General features: G+C 36.7%; 2 protein-coding genes and 3 pseudogenes across 2 annotated transcripts; 1 reads left to right on the top strand and 4 right to left on the bottom strand.

Moving 5' to 3' along the window:
* Positions 1–2,654: 2,654 nt before the first annotated feature.
* LOC143607405 (chitinase CLP-like) lies at positions 2,655–4,738 on the bottom strand (annotated as a pseudogene).
* A 3,510-nt stretch (positions 4,739–8,248) lies between these two features.
* LOC143607404 (chitinase CLP-like) lies at positions 8,249–10,802 on the bottom strand (annotated as a pseudogene).
* A 1,023-nt stretch (positions 10,803–11,825) lies between these two features.
* Positions 11,826–13,685, bottom strand: LOC143607407 (gamma conglutin 1-like). The gene has a single exon (XM_077082862.1). The coding sequence runs from the start codon at positions 13,216–13,218 to the stop codon at positions 11,881–11,883; it is 1,338 nt and encodes a 445-aa protein (XP_076938977.1). The 5' UTR covers positions 13,219–13,685; the 3' UTR covers positions 11,826–11,880.
* Positions 13,686–15,343: 1,658 nt separating this feature from the next.
* Positions 15,344–16,766, bottom strand: LOC143607406 (chitinase CLP-like; annotated as a pseudogene).
* A 2,150-nt stretch (positions 16,767–18,916) lies between these two features.
* Positions 18,917–20,158, top strand: LOC143607408 (putative aspartic proteinase GIP2). The gene has a single exon (XM_077082863.1). It carries the CDS (start codon positions 18,917–18,919, stop codon positions 20,156–20,158), a length of 1,242 nt encoding a protein of 413 aa, XP_076938978.1.
* Positions 20,159–22,862: the final 2,704 nt, after the last annotated feature.

Genomic DNA, 22,862 nt, shown 5'->3' with positions numbered 1-22,862 from the left:
GACCGGTGGGCTATACGGCATGTGCAGATCCAGATCTGCTCTGGCTCCAGGCGCCATGTTCATAGGCGCGCGGAGCTGTGAGCCTCCTGCATGAGTATCCCGTGTCTTCCTCATGCTATGCACTTCTTCATCACTGAACTCAGTGTGTGCAGTGTGAACAGAATGTCCTTCTTCCGGCGCGCGCGGCCTTTTTGTAGTCTGCTTATCAAAAGCTTGCCTTTGTGTTTGGTCGGCTAGCTTCTTCTGCTTGACCATTTCATTGTACTTTTCCATCAGACGCCGCTGCTCGTTTATGAGCCATTCATTTGGATCATTTGTTTCTTCTTCTGGACCCATTGGTCCTTTCAGTTTCGCGCCGGCCATATTTTGTAACGTGAGATCGTCTGGAGGAGTTTCAGTCTGGCCGTGAGGGGTTGTGACGAAGGGACGGTTGCTGGTGGTACGCGTAGAATCACGCGGAACCCTCAGAACCTGCTGTCCGTCGTTAACACCCTCACGTTCAATATCCTCCAGAGCTTGATCAACGTTACGAACGCCAGAAACCATGGTGATTGATTTTTTTATAGATCTGATGAGATCTGATTGCCGTTTGTAACAGTGGATGGCGCCAATGAAGAAACGTGGATCTACTCACTGGTAGCAGATCTACTTTCCTCGGGTGTGATTATACTATTTCACCGATGGTTCTTCTGGATCCGTGTTCTTCCACCTACAAAATGAACAGCGCCGTTACTTACCCCTCAGAAAGGGACAGAGGGGTCCTCTTTGGGGTAACCCTCCGGCGTGAGAATCAGTATATTGTGGAGAAGATGATAATGTGTGTAAGGGAATCTCAAGAGTATTGCTGAATAGCTGACTACCCTCTGATTATGAGACTGTGTTTGTATGTAACTGACTGTGAGTGAATGTAATTCAATATGATTGAATATGAATATCACTGCCTGTAACTGTCAATGATTGAGTATGAATGTCACTGCCTGTAACTGTCAATGATTGAGTATGAATGTGTCATCAAAGTGGAGTTGATGCTGTATTTATAATGCTAGGGTTTCCACTGATTGGGCTCAACCTCGTTGGCCTCCTCCAATCGCACTGCGCCACGTGTCCTCTGGGACACCTGGCGCTTTCTCGCTGGTTGTAATCACGTGGTAACACATGTGTCATGCTGAGTTGTCGACCTTTCATTTGGCAGCTGTTAACATCAGCATATTCTTACTCCTTAAAAAGATGCCTTCTGGAAGGTTGTCTGATGTGCACAATCAAGGTTGCCCTAATCCTGATTTGGATAAGGACGAGGTTGATTATGTGCACGTGTGTTATGCGCCCATCCTGAGGATGCGCGAGGTCTTCTCTTTATTCTCACGGGCAGATATTTCATGCGCAGATGTGATATGCACGAGCATGTGATATGAGCCGCGCGCTGATGCGCTGCGCGCATATGTGATGCGCGAGCATATGTGTGCCTGAGCATGTTTTGTATGCGCCATGCGCATAGGTTTTTCTTTATTCTCACGCGCAGATATTTCATGCGCAGATGTGATATGCGCGAGCATGTGATATGCGCCGCGCGCTGATGCGCTGCGCGAGCATGTGTGCCTGGGCATATGATGCCTGAGCATGTTTTGTATGCGCCATGCGCATAGGTTTTGGTTTTGTGCCCTCATAATGTCTTTATCTTGTGGGTTGACCCGCCTTGCTCGGTGTTGAGGCGGGTACATACCTCTTCAAAAAGTTTCTTGCATTTGGGCCATGTGGTACTTTCAAAGTATTGCCATTTTCATCCACGTACTTCATTAACCCGTTGATTTTTTACAGTTAAATGATGTGCATTTGTGTCTTTTTGCACATTTTATAAAATAATTAATAAGAAACAAAATCTTACCTCTTTGTTATACATTAAGTTATTATTGATATTAGTTTTGACATCATGGCTTATTATTATGACTATTGACGTAATATATCACGTTAGGTCAAACCTAATCACTGTATTATAATTGGTTGGTCAAGTGATCGATTCATGGTCAGGCAAGCATGGCCAACGTATATAAAAAAAATGCCCAATGAAGGTGAATATGATATTTGGTAGAGAAATAGCGTTACATAATAAATAAGGTGGTTGGGTTTGTACCATAACTATTTTAATAATAAGAAAAAGGATCTGGTTACAACAGAGAGGCAGGTAAGCGGGCAACAAGCTGCGCCGTCACCCCCTTTTAAATGGCAAACCCGATCCTACTGAAAATGGGTATCGACCTAGGATCCATTAAAGTTCCTTATGGACTATTATGAAGATGGGTATCGATCTAGGATCCATTAAAATTCCTTATGGACTATTATGACAAACCCATTTTAACTCATTGTGATCAAAAGTAGAAATCGTGACACTGATGGAATGCAATGGGGTAGATGTCAAAGTTAGAAGCTGACCAATAATTAAGATATCAATGTCTTTAAGAATTTACATATTTTATAAAAATATAAAATTTGTCTTAACATCTATAGGGATGAAATTAACAAGTTATGTCATACAGGACAGATGTAATGAATCATGGAGAATACGTCTGAAGGGTTAATTATATTTAAATTCACATATATGTAAACAAGAGTTATTTATTTGGAAAGCACATTGTAGAGCAATGCATTTCGTCATAGCTTTATAAAGAGCTTTTGATAAGCGTAAAGTTGAAGTTTGCACAAGAAGTTTGCTTACGTAGCAACGATGAACTGAACCCCAAAGTCGAATTCTCTAGGTCAAATTCAAGAAAGTTGTCCTCAAACTGAAACGACCCAATCACGATTGGTGGTTCAATCGTTGCACCACCGTCAACAAATGCCAAACATGACACCTCGCTTGTTACTTGCTTAATAGAGTTAGTTGTGGATAAAGTCCACGTACTTCTTCCCATCAGGGAGGCTAAAATCAATATCAGGAACTTTTAAACCAGTGGTGGAGGTGTTGTAACAAAGGCTGAAGGGTGCGACTGGCTTTGTAGGACGTAATCGTTTTGTAACCATGGAAAACCTCCTAACCACACGATTATAAATATCTGTTCTAAGAGTGGTGTAAGGATCAGTAGTACTAAGCTTGGTAGTGGTATTCACGGGGACGTCGATAGATCTTTTTTTAATTACAATGCTATTGACGTTGATATAATATCCAAAAGAATCTGGATGCTTTAACAATGGAGTATAAGAAAGATAGCTCCTTACATCGACATTAGATTGGGGAAGAAGGTAATACGGACCAGGTCCAAAGAATACAACCCCAGTGGCAGACGGCTTGCTTGGAAGACAAAGAGCAAATTTATTTCTAAGAGGTTCATATATGTTAAATGGGAGTGCATAAGGCGAGGAAGAAAATCCCATGACCCCGGTAACATTTGCAGGAAATGATGCAAATGATGAAGAAGGAGCACATGCCGCATTAGGGTCTGCACCAAACAACCCGGAAAAAACATTTCTACCATCACTAGTGTTCAAATTTATTTCGTCATAGTTGAGAAGGGCTTGGCTGCACAAGCCAGTCACGGGGTTAACCACATTGACTGGGCATGTACAGTATATCCAATTACCAGGCATCGTAGTGCTGAAATTAGTTTCCGGAGGGCAAGAAGGATTCTTATAAGTGTAAGAAGTTCGAACATGTGTGCATTCATATTCTTCACAAGATACAGAAGATGTGCAGCGCGTGTTGAAAGGGCAGTTATCATCAGTGGCAGACCCAGAAAATTTTTTCTTGGGGGTCGGAAATTTTTAGGAGTCGGTTGTATATCTTTAATGGTAAACAAATCTCGGATTAGTTCGGGTAATAAAATAAAAATAATAATACTAAATTAAATTTTTTTAAGTACGTAATAAAACTAGTCATCATTAGATATCAATAATAGAAATACAATATCGGTACATTACTTCCTACAGATTTTAATATTTTAGAACCTATTCTTTATAGTATAATAAAGAATACGAATATACAACCGCTCTATAGATTATTAATTAACGAATACATACTAACACACATAAGTTTAATACTTTTGTGTGACATAATGAAAATGAACAAAAAGTTTATAACATCAAATTATACACATTATCAAAGAATAAATATGCTATAAGAGAAGTATTAGTTTTGAATTTTACAATTTTACTGGGTGAAAAATGTAAATTACACAAACTAGAGGAGCACTTTGTACGATGTTAAAAGAAAAATATAGATTAATAGAAAAGAATACAAATGAACTACATCTTTCTCTCTCTTCTTCTTCATCCATCACCACCCATTTAGTTGCAGGTTTTGTAACAGACATTAACAAGTTGAAAAAAGCTTTAAAATTTATAAATTTGTTTTCTCTTTTCACTTAGATTCCTAGTGGTTTATGGGGCAGTGTCAAAATTTCATGGGAGGCGGTTAAAATATTTCACATATGTATACAAAGAAGATAAAATTTTAAGGTGGGCGGCCGCCCCCCTTCTCTACATATTGGGTCCGCCCCTGGTTATCATGCATGTTCCATTGCGCAATGCACTCGTGCCATATGAGGGGAGCATCGAAGTCTATTAGGAAGTTTTCATTTGCATCTTGCACGTTTACTGGCCATGTCATGACCCTAACACTATAGAGTGGTTTAGCAGCATCCGTATGTTTGTGAACTGAAGCTACTACTGAAGCATAAGCAATAATAGCTTCATGTTCAAATACGATGAAGGCTAGAACGATAATGAGTAGTTGTGGAATCAAATACATTTTGTATGTTCTGTTTTCCAACTGTAGTTTAGGAAAGAGCATCCATCAGATCTATATAGGCATGCCAATAAACCTTAAACTTTACTTTGCTATGTTTGTTGTTTTATATTTTTTTTATTATTATTTTTGGAACGAGAAAGAAATTTAATTATATGGGGATGACTTGTAAGAAATTTTGGGCATAAAGTAAATTAGTTTTTTGTGTCCAAGATGTGGTCAAATTAAGAGGGACACTTTACGTGTCCAAGGTATAAAATACATTAGTTTTTTGTTTGAAACTTATTGTAAGGACAGCTTTTTGTTTGATTATTTTTAGATTCATATAGCCATGAATTTACAAGGAAAGGTCATTGACCCATGGAACATGACAAGTTCTTGTTGTGTAAGCTTTCAAACATAGGCCACTTGCACCAGTTAAACTAAGCTTACATAATTTTTTACCCAAGCTCGAGCCTAAACCGAAACACACTTAATAAACGAGCTAGATCGAGTCCAAGTCTATATGCCGAATGATTAGACTTAAGAGCATAAACAAGCCTACTATCTATATAAATATAATAATATTTTCTAATATAACTGCATCCGTACATGCTTAATACACAAATTTCATTTCTTATCGATTAGTTCGCAATCTTTTGATTTCCATAATCTCATAGACACACGTCCTTTAGATTTGAAACTGACTAAACTGTCTTAGAGCACACGAAGTCATCCTATTACCCGGTTCCTCCCATTTAATTAAACTATTATTATTATTATTTGGGGTGGGGGGACAGCTTCCTCCTTCTCCTTGTTGTATTTACTCAAAACCCAAGATAAATAGCTTATACTGCCCGATTTTCGATGAAAATGGGTCTGGAAACCGAGGGGTGGTATTCCCATCTCGTACCGGGGTTTTCTCACCCTTCTCTGGCTCCCACTCCGTCCCTTCTTAGCCAATTTTCATCAAAATTCCTTCTTTAAATTTTTTTCATCATTTAACATCTGAAAACTGTTTTAATATGCATTTTGTAATTAAAATTAGCCTATTCCATGTATGTTCTGGTTTGGCAATACAAGGTTTTCACTGCAAGAGAAATGGGGCATCATCGACAGAATGCTCGGTCCTTAGTGAAAGTCATCACTGACGAGAATCCATCGGTGAAGCTCTGTTGGGTTGTGGGTGGGTTTTGATAGGTTTCGCATCTAAGTTTAGATTTGTATCAACTCAACACCATAATTTACTTTATATATGTTTTATAAATAAACATATTCAAATAGCTTGGTTGCTCAAATAGTTGTGTTATCTACACTAATTTAATATAACAAGAACTCAATAGTACATTTAGTTCATACTAGCAAATTAAGTCAAAGAGAACAAATGTAAAAATCATGGAGAATTCGATACAGGGTGTGTAAGGCCCCGTTACCGGTAGCCCTACTTTCGTGTTGGATTTACTCATAAACGCAGTTCTAATATCAGAGTTAATTAAAACATTCGCGGAATATAAAAATTTTCATAAAACATTTCATAACAAAACACATCTTGTCTTAAAACAACATCTTGTCTTTCAAAATAAACAAAACGTTAAACTTAAACGTCTTGAGTCTTCCGATACATTCCTACATTCCTCGAGCATTACGCCCTACATTCCTCGAGTATTATTAGGGCTCGGTACCCTCCTTCCTCGAGTATTATTAGGGCTCGGTACCCTCCTTCCTCGAGTATTATTAGGGCTCGGTACCCTCTTTCCTCGGTATTATTAGGGCTCGGTACCCTCTTTCCTCGAATATTAGTAGGGTTCGGTTCCCTAGTTCTCGAATATTAGTAGGGTTCGATTCCCTCTTCGTTACCATACAACCATACATCATACCTCGAGTATTATTAGCGCCCGGTACCCTCTTCGTAACCATACAACCATACAACCATCATTTCCTTCTTTTATTAACTTTATCACATTCATACATATAAGCATACATATCATGCTTACCTTATACATAGCGTTACAACCTGACAGCACGTGCAATATCCGAAGATCGTTCACGTACCATCAAGCAATCATTCATACAATTCACATTATTCACATAAGGCATACACTTATCTCTTAGGATAAGCGTATTAACAAACATATTTAGTATGCACACAGCCCCGAAAACATAACACGTAAATGGGGCTAGAAACTCACCTGAATCCTGTTACGCTCTCCGTTAATCGTTATTCCCTTCTTGAGCTGTGCACGGCTAACTGTATAATATTTACATGTATCAATTAACTACTACCACTCGTATAGTATTTCTATGTTTATATAACCCACAACGAACGGGGGTCCGGGGGGCAGCGGGGTCTAGGGGCGGCAGCCCCTATCAGGGTCCAAGGGGCAGAGCCCCTGGCTGGGGTCGAGCTGCCAGGTCAGCTTGGAAAAATTTTATTTCCATTAACTGTCTAAACACATTTTTCATTAGGTTTTTCATTTATTTTCTAATTTGCTAACTCAAGCGAACTTGTCATTAAGCGAACTTAACAATAAGCGAACTTAACATTAAGCGAACTTACTGTAAGCGAACTTAACATTAAGCGAACTTAACACCAGGCGAAGTTAACTTGGCGAAGTTACACCTTAAGCGAACTTATGCCAGGCGAAGTTGTCAAGGGCGAACTTATGCCAGGCGAAGTTGTCCAGTTAGGCGAACTTGCTTGCAAGCGAACTTGCTTGCAGGCGAAGTTGTGCAGCAGCCCCGCTGTTCATCCTTAATCCCTAAAATCATCATCGTTTTAACGTGAAACTCTTGGATACGATATTTAACCAACTCGCGATCAATCCTATGGTCGCTTTTTGGATATGGTTTGACCCGAAAACACGTAAAGTTTGGACCTTTAAGTTCAAAAACGTTCAATACTAGTGTTAAGGGTTCATTAACCGAGCCGTTTCCATTTTCGGGTTCATTACACTCGTATTTATCATCAAGTTTACAACTTTATGTTTCGTTTATACCCGATACACTCTCGTTCTAAGTTTCAATGCTAAACGTTTATAAAAAACGTAAACCTTAAGATCAAAACGTACATTTTCGTGTTTGTTTGGCTTAGTCACGGACCATAGATCTTGTGTTTATCTTGCGAAATGAAGGATCTATCAAGAATCTCGTTTACTTGGCCTTGGATCTCACTCTCTCTCTCGGCCGTATATATGTGTAAGTGTATGTGTGTGTTTTTGAGTGTAGAGATTAAGATGGAATGAAATGAGGTTTAGGGTTTTATGGTGGTTTAGGGGATATTTATATCCCTTAAAGCCCATGGACCTAAGGCCCATTCTCATTTAACCCATCTTAATTAATCTAAGTCCATGATCCGTTATTTACTCGATATTAATTTAATTAATAACGCGAAATCACTAAACGTAACTTTCTTTATTTAACATTATAATATTTAGGATGTTACAGGGTGTTATTCAATTCATAGACATCACATGTAAACAAGAAATCCTTATTCGAATAGCATATTACTATTGAGCAATAGATTTCATCTTAGCTTTACGAAGGGCTATTGATAAGCGTCAAGTTGAAGTTTGCACAAGAAGTCTGCTTACGTAGCAACGATAAACTGAACCCAAAAGTTGAATTCTCAAGATCAAATTCAAGAAAGTTGTCCTCGAACTGAAAAGTCCCAATCACGATTGGATGTTCACTCATTGCACCACCATTAACAAATGCCAAACACGCCACATCGCTTGTTACTTGCTTAATAGAGTTAGTTGTGGATACAGTCCACTTCTTCCCATCCGGGAGGCTAAAATCGATATCAGGAACTTTTAAACCAGAGGTGGAGGTATTGTAACAAAGGCTGAAGGGTGCGACTGGCTTTGTAGGACGTAATCGTTTTGTAACCATGGAAAACCTCCTAACCACACGATTATAAATATCTGTTCTAAGAGTGGTGTAAGGGTCAATTGAACTAAGATTCGTAGTGGTATTCACGGGGACGTCGATAGATCTTTTTTTAATTACAATGCTATTGACACTGATATAATATCCAAAAGAATCTGGATGCTTTAACAATGGAGTATAAGAAAGATAACTCCTTACATCGACATTAGATTGGGGAAGAAGATAATAAGGACCATGTCCAAAGAATAGAACCCCAGTGGCAGATGGCTTGCTCGGAAGACAAAGAGCAAATGTATTTCTAACAAGGTAATACATGTTGAACGGGAGAGTGTATGGCGAGGAAGAAAATCCCATAACACCAGTAACATTTGCAGGAAATGACGCAAATGTTGATGGTAAAAACATTTCTACCATCACTTGTGTTCAAATAGAATTCGTCGTAGTTGAGAAGGGCTTGGCCGCACGAACCAGTCACAGGGTTAACCACGTTGACCGGGCATGTACAGTATATCCAATTACCAGGCATCGTAGTGCTGATATTGGTTTCTGGCAGGCAAGAAGGATCCTTATAAGTGTAAGAAGTTCGAACATGTGTGCATTCATATTCTTCGCACGATACACAAGATGTGCAGCGTGTTTCGGAAGGGCAGCTACCGGGATGCATGTTCCATTGCACGATGCATTCGTGCCATATGAGGGGAGCATCGATGTCTATAAGGAAGTTTTCACGAGGGTCTGGCACGTTTACAGGAAACGTTGTAATTTGAACACTATAGAGAGGTTTAGTAGCATCGACATGTTTGTGAACCGGAGCTACCACGGAAGTGTATGATTGAGCATAAGTAGTCGCTTCATGTTCAAATGAGACGAAGGCTAGAACGATAATGAGTAGTTGTAGAATCAAATACATTTTGTATGTTCTGTTTCTCGACTTTATAGTTTAGGAAAGAGCATTCATCAGGTCTATATAGGCATGTCAATAAACCTTAAACTTTACTTTGCTATGTTTATAGTTTTATATTTTCATTATTTTTGGAAGCAGAAAAGAAATTTGATTACCTGGTTTACTGTTAGAACAAAGAATAGTCATAAGAGTACATTAGTTATTAGTGTCCAAGTTGTGGTCAAATTAAGTGGGACGCTTTACGTGTCCAAGGCATAAAGTACATTAATTTTAATTTTAAAGTTATTGAAAGAACAGTTTTTTGTTTGATTAGCTTGAGTCATATAACCATGAGTTTACCAGAAAAGGTCATCGACCCATGGAACATGACAAATTCTTGTTATGTAAAATTTCGAACATGGCCACTTGCACCAGTTGATTAAATTATTCTAGGTATCGACCCATCACCGCATGGAACATGACACAATCTTGCGCAATAAGCTTTTGAGCATGGCCATATAAACAAGTTGAGTAAATAGTTCTATGTATCCTTTGCTAGTATAGTACGTAGTATGGGTTTAAAGTTTAAACAACTCAAATTATATAGTCAACTCCGCATAATAGGAATAATAATAATCGAAGACACCCGCTCCAGTCAAACGATTGTTGCATCGACTCCTTAGTAATCACGAATGGATTATTACTAGACCGAAAACTTTATTGATGGTTACCAATAGATTACCGATAAAACCATGAAATTAAAAACAAAAATAAGGGATTATCGAGGGATTACCGATGAACCATGAAACAAAAAAGAATTTTATATAATAATACCGACATATCAAACAAAATCTAAAAATAAATAATAATTTCTTTTAAAAGAAAAAATTACCAAAGAATTCTACGAGATCCAAAAAAATAAAATTTCCTTCATAATATATTTTCTAGTTTACAAACGTTATATGAAATTATTTTATAAACATTATATAAGTCTTTTTTAAATTTATTTATTTATTTAAAATTTTCAACTTGTTCTACTATCCTCTAAACTTTATATTATATTTATTTTTCCTTCTGCATTTTATTGAGTTATGCATGATCATAATGTGCGTGATAATAGTTATAAGTGTGGGTCAACCAATTATGTCTTTCTTATTGTGTTTAGTATTTGGTTTGTCTTTTATTTCATGTCTCTTAATTTAGTCATAATATAGTGTGTTAGTGGGCTAGTGGTGGTAGTGGGTCTTTTAACAATCGATTCTTTGGTCTAGTTGTAGGCTATATAATTAGCCATGAAGTTCTTGTCTTAAATTATGAATGAAATATGAAATTCGTCTAGTTTATCTGTCTAGTTTCTCTGTATGGCTCTTCTGGTTTCTCTCTAGTTTCTTTGGTGATTTCTTCAAGAACTACATCATGGATTCATGGTGAAGACACACAAGGAACACGCCTTGGAAAAGGTAAATTCATTTAATCTTCTATATTGTATTATTCTCTACTAGTAGAAAACCCGCACAAGATGTGGCTGGATCTGAAAATGACTTGCTTTATAATATAAGGAAAATATATATATCCAATCTCCATGTATATGTATGTTCATTTCGAATTGATCGTATTAAATAAGAAAATTTTACTAAACTCATATAATGTATATATGAGTTTGCGGTGCGCTCATATAATGTATATATGTATGGGCCCTCGGGTGGGCAAAAGTGAAACTGCGCTAAGTTTGACGTTATTTTACTAATTTTGTGAAAATAACGTTCAAAGTGGTGGAATGTTAATCAGGCATCATGTGGTGGCACTAATTGCCGAAAGACAAAGGTACATGCACCAATCAGCAGGTGTCCCAATGGTTGGGTGTTATGTGTCTTTATGTCCAAGGTTTGATGCAAAACTACTATTGAGTCGGGGTATCACCGGAAGCAGCCTCTCTATTCCTGAGGGGTAGAGGTAAGACTGTTTACATCTTACCCTCCTCAGACTCTATCATAGCTTTGCTATTGGTGAGATTTACTGAGTATGATGATGATAATTACTGAACTCATGTAAATCATGTTCCAGTTGTTTGGTTGATTGATCAGTGTTGTTTTGGGTCCTGTACCATTATCGTCTATATACTGTTATGTTTTAATATTAAACCATGTTTTCTAATTCTGTGTGATATGCTTCATATGTGTTCGTATAAAATATAACATGTTTGATATGTGTTTATGAAAAATGTAACATGTTTACTTCATACTAACTAACTAATCAATATATAGAACAAATGAGAGAAGAAAAAATAAAATAAAATAAAATAAAAACATGTTATTTCTTCAATTCACATATATTTAACATAAACTCTTTATTCGGAAAGCAGATCAAGCATTGAACAATACATTTCATTATCGGTTTACGGGCTGTTGGTGAAGTTGAAGTTTGCGCAAGAAGTCTTCTTGCTTAGCAATGATGAACTGAACCCAAAAGTTGAATTCTGTACATCAAATTCTAGAAAGTTGTCTTCAAACTGAAACGTCCCAATAACAATTGGATGTTCACTTGTTGCACCACCGTCAACAAACGCCAGACACGCCACATCGTTTGTTATCTGCTTGATAGAGTTTGATGTGGAAACAGTCCACTTCTTCCCATCCGGGAGGTTGAAATCGATATCAGGAACCTTTAAACCAGTGGTGGAGGTGCTGAAACAAAGGCCAAATGGAGCGACTGGCTTTGCAGGACGTAATCGTTTTGTAACCTTGGAAAACCTCCTAACCACACCGTTATAAATGTCTGTTCTAAGAGTGGTGTAAGGGTCAATTGTACTAAGCTTGGTAGTGGTGTTTGCTGGAATATCGATAGATCTCTTTTTTATTACAATGCTAATGACACTGATAAAGTATCCAAAAGAATCTTGTTGTTTTAGTAACGGAGTATAAGAAAGATAGCTTCTTACATCGACGTTTGATTGAGGAAGAAGGTAATAAGGACCAGTTCCAAAGAACAGAACCCCGGGGGCAGACGGCTTGCTTGGAAAACACAGCGCTAACGTATTTTTAAGAGGTCCCAACAAGTTTATTGGGAGGGCATAATTTGAGGTAGAAAACGCCATGACACCAGAAACATTAGCAGGAAAGGACTCTAATGATGAAGAATGAACACATACCGCGTTAGGGTATGTGCCATAATATAAATTAAAAAAATCTACACCAACAATTCTACCGTCACTTGTGCTTAGTGTGAAAGCGTCGTTATTGAGATCGCCTTGGCTACATGAACCGGTCACAGGGTTAACCACATTGACCGGGCATGTACAATATCCCCAATAAGGTAATGTTGAGCTGTTGGTTTCTGGCTGGCAAGTAGGATTCTTATAAGAGTAAAGAGTTCGAACATCTGTGCACTGATAGTCTTCACAAGAAACGGGATCTGTGCAAATCTCGTTGGAAGGACAATGGGTAAAATATGTATCAAAATGCACGATGCACTTGTGCCATATGAAGGGAGCATCGATGTCTATAATTAAGTTTTCATGCGAGAGTTGGTTGGTATGATCGGGTGACATCAGGACCTGGACACTGTAAAGAGGCTTAGCAGCATCGGTATGTTTGAAAACCGGAGCAACTACAGAAGTGTATGGTTGAGCATGAGTAGTAGTAGCTTCATGTTCAAGAGAGATGAAAGCTAGAACTATAACAAGTAGTTGTAAAAGCAAATGCATTTTGTATGATTCTACTTTTGGAAAGAGCATATATCCAACATATATATATAGGTATGTGAAGATATGGTCAAATTAAGTGGGACACTTTACGTGTCCAAGGCATAGAGTACAATATTATTTGATGTTAAACTTACCTTTTGAGGTCATATAACCATGAATTTGTTATAAAAAGACATCAACCCATGGAACATGTCATAATCTTGCGGTATAAGCTTACAAACATGGCCATAGGCACAAGTTGCAGTATCCATTGCTACCATGAGTGTAAACAAGCCAAAGTGTTTGAGTGTTAATGTTTCACTTCAGATCTACTCTTTAAAATTTGAATCGAGGTGATCTTATCCAATCTCAAACCCAAGCTCGAATCTAAATTGATAGTTAATAATTAATAAACGAGTTAGAGCTTCATATATCGAGCATAATCGTACTCACCTACGTAAATTGTTGGATGTGTTGGCTTATGCTGCACTTGGGACAGCAGGTCCTAGACAAGAGGCGCGGGATAGGGCAGACGGGCCCAGCTCGTTCACTAGCTTACTCTAATCTTGTTGTCTATATAAATGAATTATATATGTGTAGGTCACAATGACCGGACCACAAAAATCTTGCTATCCATAAATATCCCTAACATAAACTAGTTTAACATTTATAAAAGTATAATAACTAGAATTCATATAATCGACAAAATCCTTAAATATAAGAATTCATACATGCTTAATGCACAAATTTCACTCTGATCGGTCAATTCTCAATCTATTTATCTATATGATCTCATATCGACATGTGAAGTCTGATTAACAAATTTTAATGTACATTTTCAACTCTTTAACGGATCTTAACCTATTTTCATCGAAATTTCTTTTTTAATTAATCTAAAATGGTTTGGTCACAACCAATTTTATATAAACTATATACTAATTCAATTACATCATATTAGGAAAACCGAAAATCGATAAAACCGGCTCAAGCCAAACCGAAAATCTACTCTTCAATTAAAGAAGTATAATTTTCTAGATTATTAGCTTCCTTAATTCATCCATATGGACAAATTAATAAGTTTGTGTTGGATCACATGAACACTCAAGCTCTAACTTTTTGACCGTTGAAATAGTCAACTTGACTATTCATTCGAACACATGCTGAGATTAGCCATGTATCACTCATTAGTAATTAGATACCCCTCAACTTTCACGACGAAGTGCAAAAAGAAAGAAAACCCTTCTCTGTTTCATGTATTCAGATACACCTGCGATGCCCCTAGGTTCAAAAAAGCTTTTGGTATACCCCTGAATTTTTGTTCTAGATCCACCACAAAGTTTACGAATGATATTTCCCGTTCCTTGAAGATATTACTTTAACCAATTTTTTTCAGCTGTTAGGACTTAAGTTAATTAAGAAAAGTTAAAATTGAATGTATATGGAGCTTTTGTTAAAAGCTAAATCAGGTCTGTTATGATTTTAATCTTTTGATTTGCTGTTATCAACTTATCATTGCTATGGATGGGATTTGATGTGTTTGGTTGCGGTTGTGGATTTGATGTTATCAATATCTGAAAACAGTCACTGTTTCAGTCGGAGTGAGTTTTTTATTTTTTTTGACACACTTTTGTTCTGAATCATGCAATGTGTTTCGTCGTGTTTGGTATTTTTTGAGAAATGTTCTGAATCATGCAATTCTCCACAAGCATATGGAGGAAGACAACAAGGTTTTGGATTGTATACTTAGAGAAATGACAGAACATTCAATTTGGTAAATAGGAAGATGGTGTTCCTGGTGTTCATGCCAAATTTCTTATATAGCAGTTGAGGTAATTTCATATAAATCCTATTATCTTTCCCAAATTGTATGGGCATTGTTGCTCGTTAGTTTTTAGTGAGTTCTTGGTCACTTGTGGTTGGAGTGTTGTTGACCTGCTTGAACCCAATGAGCAGATGGGGATATTTTTGTTTCTAACCACAAGATAAGATTAATGTTTTCGTTTTTCTAAGTTTCATGAGAAGCAGGTTACGTTTGATTTGTTTTTAAACGATGTCTACACGATGAAGTTGCGAATCATCCGTTTGTTAAAACACCGGTATAATTTGAATCTTGATTACTATTTATTTAATCTAATAGTTCATGTATTCAACTCATTTAATACACGAGTTACTAACCTAATATGATTTACATGGAGACATCATGATTAGAGGCTTATATATTTCTTGAATTCACATATATCTAAACAAGAAATCTTTATTCATAAAGCATGTCGACTGTTTAGCTATACAATTCGTTTTAGCTTAAGGACCGTGGATAAGCGTAAAATTGAAGTTTGCACAAGAAGTTTGTTTACGTAGCAATGATGAACTGAACCCAAGAGTAGAATTCTCTAAATTAAATTCTAGAAAGTTGTCCTCGAACTGAAACGTCCCAATCACGATTGCAGGTTCACTCATTGCACCACCATCAACAAATGCCAGACACACCACCTCGTTTGTTACTTGCTTAATGGAGTTAGCTGTAGATACGGTCCACTTCTTCCCATCTGGGAGGCTGAAATCGATATCGGGAACTCTTAAACTAGTGGTGGAGGAATTGTAACAAAGGCCGAAGGGTGCGACAGGCTTTGCAGGAGGCAATCGTTTTGTAACCATTGAAAACCTTCTAACCACACCGCTATAACTATCTGTTCTAAGAGTGGTGTAAGGGTCAATTGTACTAAGCCTGGTGGTGGTATTCGCGGGAACGTTGATAGTTCTCCTTTTAATTACAATGCTATTGACACTAATAAAGTATCCAAAAGAATCTTGATGCTTTAACAACGGAGTATATGAAAGATAGCTCCTTACATCGACATTTGATTGGGTAAGAAAGTAATAAGGACCGGTTCCAAAGAACAGAACCCCAGGGGCAGACAGCTTGCTTGGAAGACATAGAGCTAATGTTTTTTAAGAGGTTCATATAAGTATCTTGGGAAGGCGTAAGGCGAGGTAGAAAATGCCATGATACCAGAAACGTTTGCAGGAAGTGACGCAAACGATGAAGAAGGAGCATATGCCGCATTAGGGTATGCACCATAAAAGCCATCAAAAGCGTTTCTACCATCACTTGTGTTGACTGTGAATTCGTCATAATTGAGAAGGGCTTGGCTACATGAACCGGTCAAGGGGTTTACCACATTGACCGGGCATGTACAGAATCCCCAATCAGGTAACGTCGAACTATTGGTTTCTGGATGGCAAGAAGGATTCTTATAAGAGTAAGAAGTTCGAACATCTGTGCATTCATATTCTTCGCAAGAAACAGGAGATGTACAAAGCGTGTTGCTAGGGCAACTGCCTGGATATATGTTCCATTGCACGATGCAGTTGTGCCATATGAAGGGAGCATCAATATCTATAAGAAAGTTTTCATGCAAGTATTGCATGTTTACATAGGCTGTCATGATCTGAACACTATAGAGAGGCTTAGCAGCATCAATATGTTTGTTAACTGGAACTACTATGGAAGTGTATGGTGGTACGTACTCAGCGATTGCTTCATGTTGATTGAAGATGAAAGCTAGAATTATAACAAGAAGTTTTAGAGGCAAATACATTTTTGTATGTATGTATGTTTATTTTAAAAACTGTAGATTTGAATGAGCATATATGATATATCCATCCAATATTTATATAGGTATGTCAAGGACTCAAAGAACCAATTTGAAAAGCCATTTGTAACGAGAAGCAAGATCAAGAATTGGTCAAATTAACTAAGTGGGACACTTTACGTGTCCAAGGCATAAACTTCAGTAACTTTATTAAGATTGTTAAGTAATCAAGCATGTCAACTACATGTATAATTAATATACACCATGTTCCAAATGTGAACTATAAACATTATACCCAAATGTCAACCTTAATTGTGAATTATTATAATATAATATTCCACACTCCACCACAGCTCCTTTTTAACTTCGATAGCACCCCTTTTGACATTGCTTCTACATCACAAAACTGCATTTATAATCTAGGTACTATGTTTCACAATTCTAGAATGCATAATGGCTTATACCGGTGTAGGCTCAATTGCTCTCTAATTGATAATTCAAGCCATGTTAGCCCATATGCAATTTATTAGTGGTTGATTATACTTTAAAGTACAAGATGTTTAATGTTAAGTTAAAACTAGATGTTAAGCTCACGCGTTGTTCTTTGTTATGCGCGTTGAACCGGTGACATTAATGTGGTCTAAGTACATAAAAAGATATATATAAAATGCCACATATTTTCTTCGATTGATAGCGAATTCATTCTTCACGATTCCAGTATGAGTAGAAGAGTTGAAGAAAGTTTAAATATATTTGTAACGTAAAAGAGTTGAATATGCATGTCAATTTAGTGTAAAAATAGAGTTAATACTTTCTTTAAAAGAATCTCCTAAACGGCTAGAAAACGACTATATATATATAGTTTTGCTACCAGCATTCACCATCACCGGTTTCACGTACAGTTCCAACGTGCCACTAGATTCAAGTTCAATGGGAGCTCGTTAGAGTTGTCACGTATCATTTTTCTAATACTTCTTACACTTCTTAGGCAAAATGAATTTTTTATTTGGTCCTTCCCCATATATATCTAAATATCTTGTTTATAAAAATACCGACTTTAGCCTATTTGAGCTTGTAAAATTTTTCACAAATCAAATTCAGACTTTTAGAGATAGAGCTTGAAACGAGATAAGCTCTTGTTCAAACTGAAACATTGTAGCATGTCTAAGTATTCTTGTTATAAGTAACTTAACACTCTTGGTTTGTCTTTTTGACCGTTGATACAGTCAACCCGACTTTTTGTTTGAACACATGCCAAGACTAACAATGTATCACTCATTAACTAGATACCATATGTATCTAGTATTACAACTACAAGTCTACCAGACAATATACAGCACTACGTGTATACTACACAAACTATGTTAGGATTCTTCATAGTATACCAAACATGAACGCCACTAAAATAAGTGGAGGACTTAATGCATACATATTCTATTATTCCCTAAATCTCTACGTCACATTTATAGACTTAGAAAAGACTTAACCAACCTTACGAACAATACGTACTCCTGTAAATTTATGACACGTGTATGTTAAATATGTAAAAAATGAATCAAAAACTAAACATGTTAGGCTTGCCTCAATGGCTAGCGCTAGGTACACGGACATGTGTGTCATAACGATGATGATCATCATCATATGGACATTCTGTGTTACATGTGTTACAGAAGGCATGGCGTGCGTTAGTTTCTTAGGAAACTATACGCCAATTGTCGAATTGGCCGCTCATTTTCATTTTGCTCTTTTGTAAAATCTTTCTTTCTCTCCCCCTCACAACGCCGCCGCTTGGGCCATGTTCAAAAGCTTACATTGCAAGGTTGTGTCATGTTCCAGGGGTCTGTGACTTATTCTTATAAAGTGATGGTTATATAACCCAAAAAGTATATCAAATGCTCACATTGCAACTTGCAAGGTTGTATCATACCATCATGTACTCTATGCCTTGGACACGTAAAGTGTATACTAAAGTATGAACACAAAAAAAATAAAAGAACAAATATTGGCAAACAATTCTATGTGCTCCGATTACAAATTGCCTTTTAAAATTGAGAATAAAAAAATTACGCCCATATATGACATGCCTATATAAATATGTTTTCTAGCTCTTTCCAAAACCACAGCCTAGAAATAGAACATATATACAAACATACAAAATGTATTTGCTTCTACAATTACTCGTTATCGTTCTAGCCTTTATCTCTCTTGAACATGTAGCTATTATTGCTCATGCTCAACCATACACTTCCATAGTAGCTCCTATTAACAAGCACACTGATGTTGCTAAGCCTCTGTATAGTGTCAAGATCACAACAACATTGGCGCCTGCAAACTTCCTTATAGATATCGATGCTCCCTTCATTTGGTACAACTGCATCGTGCAATGGAATAGATATTTAACCGATTGCCCTTCCAACACGGTTTGCACAACTCCGGTTTCATATGTAGCTTACCAGTGTGAAGATGTTCGAACTTATACTTACTCTTATAAGAATCCTTCTTGCTCTGGAGTGCTTGATTGGGGCTTTACATGCCCTATCCACGTGGTGGAACCTGTGACTAGTTCATGTGACCAAGTCATTCTCAATTATGACCATTTCACATTGTACACAAGTGATGGTAGAATGGTTGGTGTAAACCCTAATGCGGCATGTGCTACTCCTTCATTATTTACATCGTTTCCAGCAAATGTTTCAGGCGTCATGGCATTTTCTTCATCGCCTTACACCTTGCCAGCTTACTTTTCTCAACAAACATTAGCATTATGCATTCCTAGTAAGTCTTCTACCCGAGGGGTTTTATTCTTCGGAAATGGTCCTTATTACCTTCTTCCCCAATCAAAGGTCGATATAAGAAGTTATCTTTCTTATACTCCGTTGTTAAAGCATCAAAATTCTTTTGGATACTTTATCAGTGTCAATAGCATTGTCATTAAAAATAGATCTATCAATGTTCCGACGAATACTACTACCAAGCTTAGTACAATTGACCCTTACACCACTCTTAGAACAGATATTTATAACGGTGTCGTTAGAAGGTTTTCAATGGTTACAAAACGACTCCATCCTGCAAAGCCAGTCGCGCCCTTTGGCCTTTGTTTCAGCACCTCCACCATCGGGTTGAAAGTTCCTAATATCGATTTCATCCTCCCAGATGGGAAGAAGTGGACTGTATCCACCGCTAACTCCATTAAGAAAATAACAAAAAAGGTGGCGTGTCTAGCGTTTGTTGATGGTGGTGCAACAAGTGAACCTGCAATTGTTATCGGGGCGTTTCAGTTCGAGGACAACTTTCTAGAATTTAATTTACAGAATTCGACTCTTGGGTTCAGTTCATCATTGCTACGCAAGAAAACTTCTTGTGCAAACTTGAACTTTACTCCTACCAACAACCCGTAAAGTTGTAATGTGATGTATTGCTCAACGAACAGTCGATATGCATTCTGAATAAAGATTTCATGTTTAGATATATGTGAAATTAAGAAATAAAGACCCCGTTAATTGAATTTTCCATTTTCTTTTTTATATTTGTTCTCTCTCTTAATTTATTGGTATAAAAAAAACTGTGCTTTGTATAGAGGCTCATCCTATTACTAGAAGCCCAACTTAATCTTGTTTTGCAGTTGTGACGGAAGTGGCTACTGCCTTATGTTGTTCTTGGTTTCTCGCTTAAATCTTTAGTCTAGGCTATGTTGACGCCCCGCTATTTGGCGTGGCAACCTATGTTGTGGCTATGGCGAAGATCTGAGCCTCGGGTCGTTACACTCGATTAGCATTCAAAATCCAGTTTGACTTCACGTTTATGCATATATTGATTGCTATTTTACGCTTTATGCAGACTCATTGCTGCTTCGTTCTCTTTGTGTGAACTCTCAAAGATTGCTAATGTTGTTTAATTTCACCTAATGGTTGGTTTTCAGTAGCCTTTACGCTCTGTTCTTGAGTTTTTTTAAATGAGGGAAAGGAAAGGAAAACTAAGGATAGTTAAAAAATGGGTGTTCTTGAGTTTTTTTTATAATGGAAAGGAAAGGAGTAGGAGGAGTTAGGAATGATTAAATTAATGTATTTTCTCAATAAGTTATCCTCCCAAAAATGGGATGATTACTAAGGATAACTATTTTTTAACATAGTTATCCTTTCATTTCCTTTAATTTCCTTCCAACTCAAGAACACCTAATTAAAAAAATTTCCCTTCCCTTTCTTATCCTTCCCTCTCATTTCTTTTTCTTTCCTTGGTTAAAAAACTCAAAAACAAGGCGTTAGTTATATTGAAATTGTTGTGTAATAACAAAATTGTAGTAACTGATTTTGGTAAATCTTCAGTTTTGGCTATGATGACACTCCGGCTATTAGGCATGGCAACCTATGTTGCAGCCATAGCTGGGATCTGAGCCTCAAGTATTACACTGAAATATATTTAACATTAATGAATAAATACCTAAATTGTGATTATGATCCGTAAAATATACCTTATTTAGGTCCTATGGACGGGTCAAACAACAAACAACTAGTGTTCTTGGATCAATCTCACAACTAGCTAGCGGAAATCACTAGTTGAGAACTGAGATCTCGGATCATGTTTGGTTTGGTTATTACCCAAAGAGGAAAGGTTGAGAGGGAGAAAAGAGTAGTAGGTGAGAGAATAAGATTTTCAAAAAGGTTGGTTTTGCATGAGCATGCTTCACCTTTTATAGGTGAAGACATGTCATGCCCACATATATTATTACGGCCCAATGGGCTATTGTTTACAAGGCCTCGGGCCCAAACATACAATAAAGAAACCGACAAGCTAACTAGTTTACATCGTGAATAGATCAAGTAATTACAAAAGACTAACATACAAAACGGGACCTTACACCTTCCAAGAAAATCACTGCAATATCTTTCCAATATTGTCAACAAGGGTTGATTTTAAAGTCATGCTCATAGATTTTATAATGTATCAAATATGTAGTTCACATGTTAATATGCCGCCCAATAGAGCTAAAAGATTTGCATCAGGGGGTTGACTTTAAGGTCTTACTCATATTAATATACGCATTTTGTCAACTATTAATATGATTTGTTCGATAAAATGCTACAAAGAAGTGTACGTAATCGTTGCAGGTTATTTGTATGTCAAACGGATGCTAATGCTAACGATCATAATTCATTATTATATATATTCTGATAACTTTTGCTTTCTTTATGTTTGGCTATATATCCAACCAACTGTTAATATGCAGTTGTCACACCAAGCATCTAAGTTTATATTATTATTCTTACTTTGACAACTCCCTTTTCCATCATATTTTAATGGTATATATGATGGAAACTTAGGTTTAAATTTGGCACTTTTATGGTTATATATTGAATTATAGCTTCAAACACTGTATAGGTACATGATCTTCCACAATGAATCAACATGATCATCAAAAATTAATTTTCTATCTCATATTTGATGTGTCGGTTATTGATTTTCCGTTTAATGTTGTTATAGTTTGGTTATATATTGAATTATAGCTTCAAACACTGTATAGGTACATGATCTTCCACAATGAATCAACATGATCATCAAAAATTAATTTTCTATCTCATATTTGATGTGTCGGTTATTGATTTTCCGTTTAATGTTGTTATAGTTTGGTTATATATTGAATTATAGCTTCAAACACTGTATAGGTACATGATCTTCCACAATGAATCAACATGATCATCAAAAATTAATTTTCTATCTCATATTTGATGTGTCGGTTATTGATTTTCCGTTTAATGTTGTTATAGTTTGGTTATATATTGAATTATAGCTTCAAACACTGTATAGGTACATGATCTTCCACAATGAATCAACATGATCATCAAAAATTAATTTTCTATCTCATATTTGATGTGTCGGTTATTGATTTTCCGTTTAATGTTGTTATAGTTTGGTTATATATTTTTTTTTTCTTTTCATTTGTATTTTGATTAGTGTTTAGATTTTCATATGTTGATGTGTTTTTTTTCCTATGTCACAAACCATGCATAACGTATGGGTTATAAAAACTCGTTAGTTAAAATTGTATGGGTTATAAAAACTCGTTAGTTAAAATTGTATAAAATCATGTCCTGTGTAATGCTATCG

This window comes from Bidens hawaiensis, unplaced genomic scaffold (genome assembly GCF_021521415.1).
Source record: "Bidens hawaiensis isolate Kalapana, Puna unplaced genomic scaffold, B.hawaiensis_p1.1 tig00081873_1, whole genome shotgun sequence".
Taxonomy (NCBI): Eukaryota; Viridiplantae; Streptophyta; class Magnoliopsida; order Asterales; family Asteraceae; genus Bidens; species Bidens hawaiensis.
Note: the sequence above shows the minus strand (reverse complement) of the source record. Positions and strands in the feature narration are given on the sequence as shown.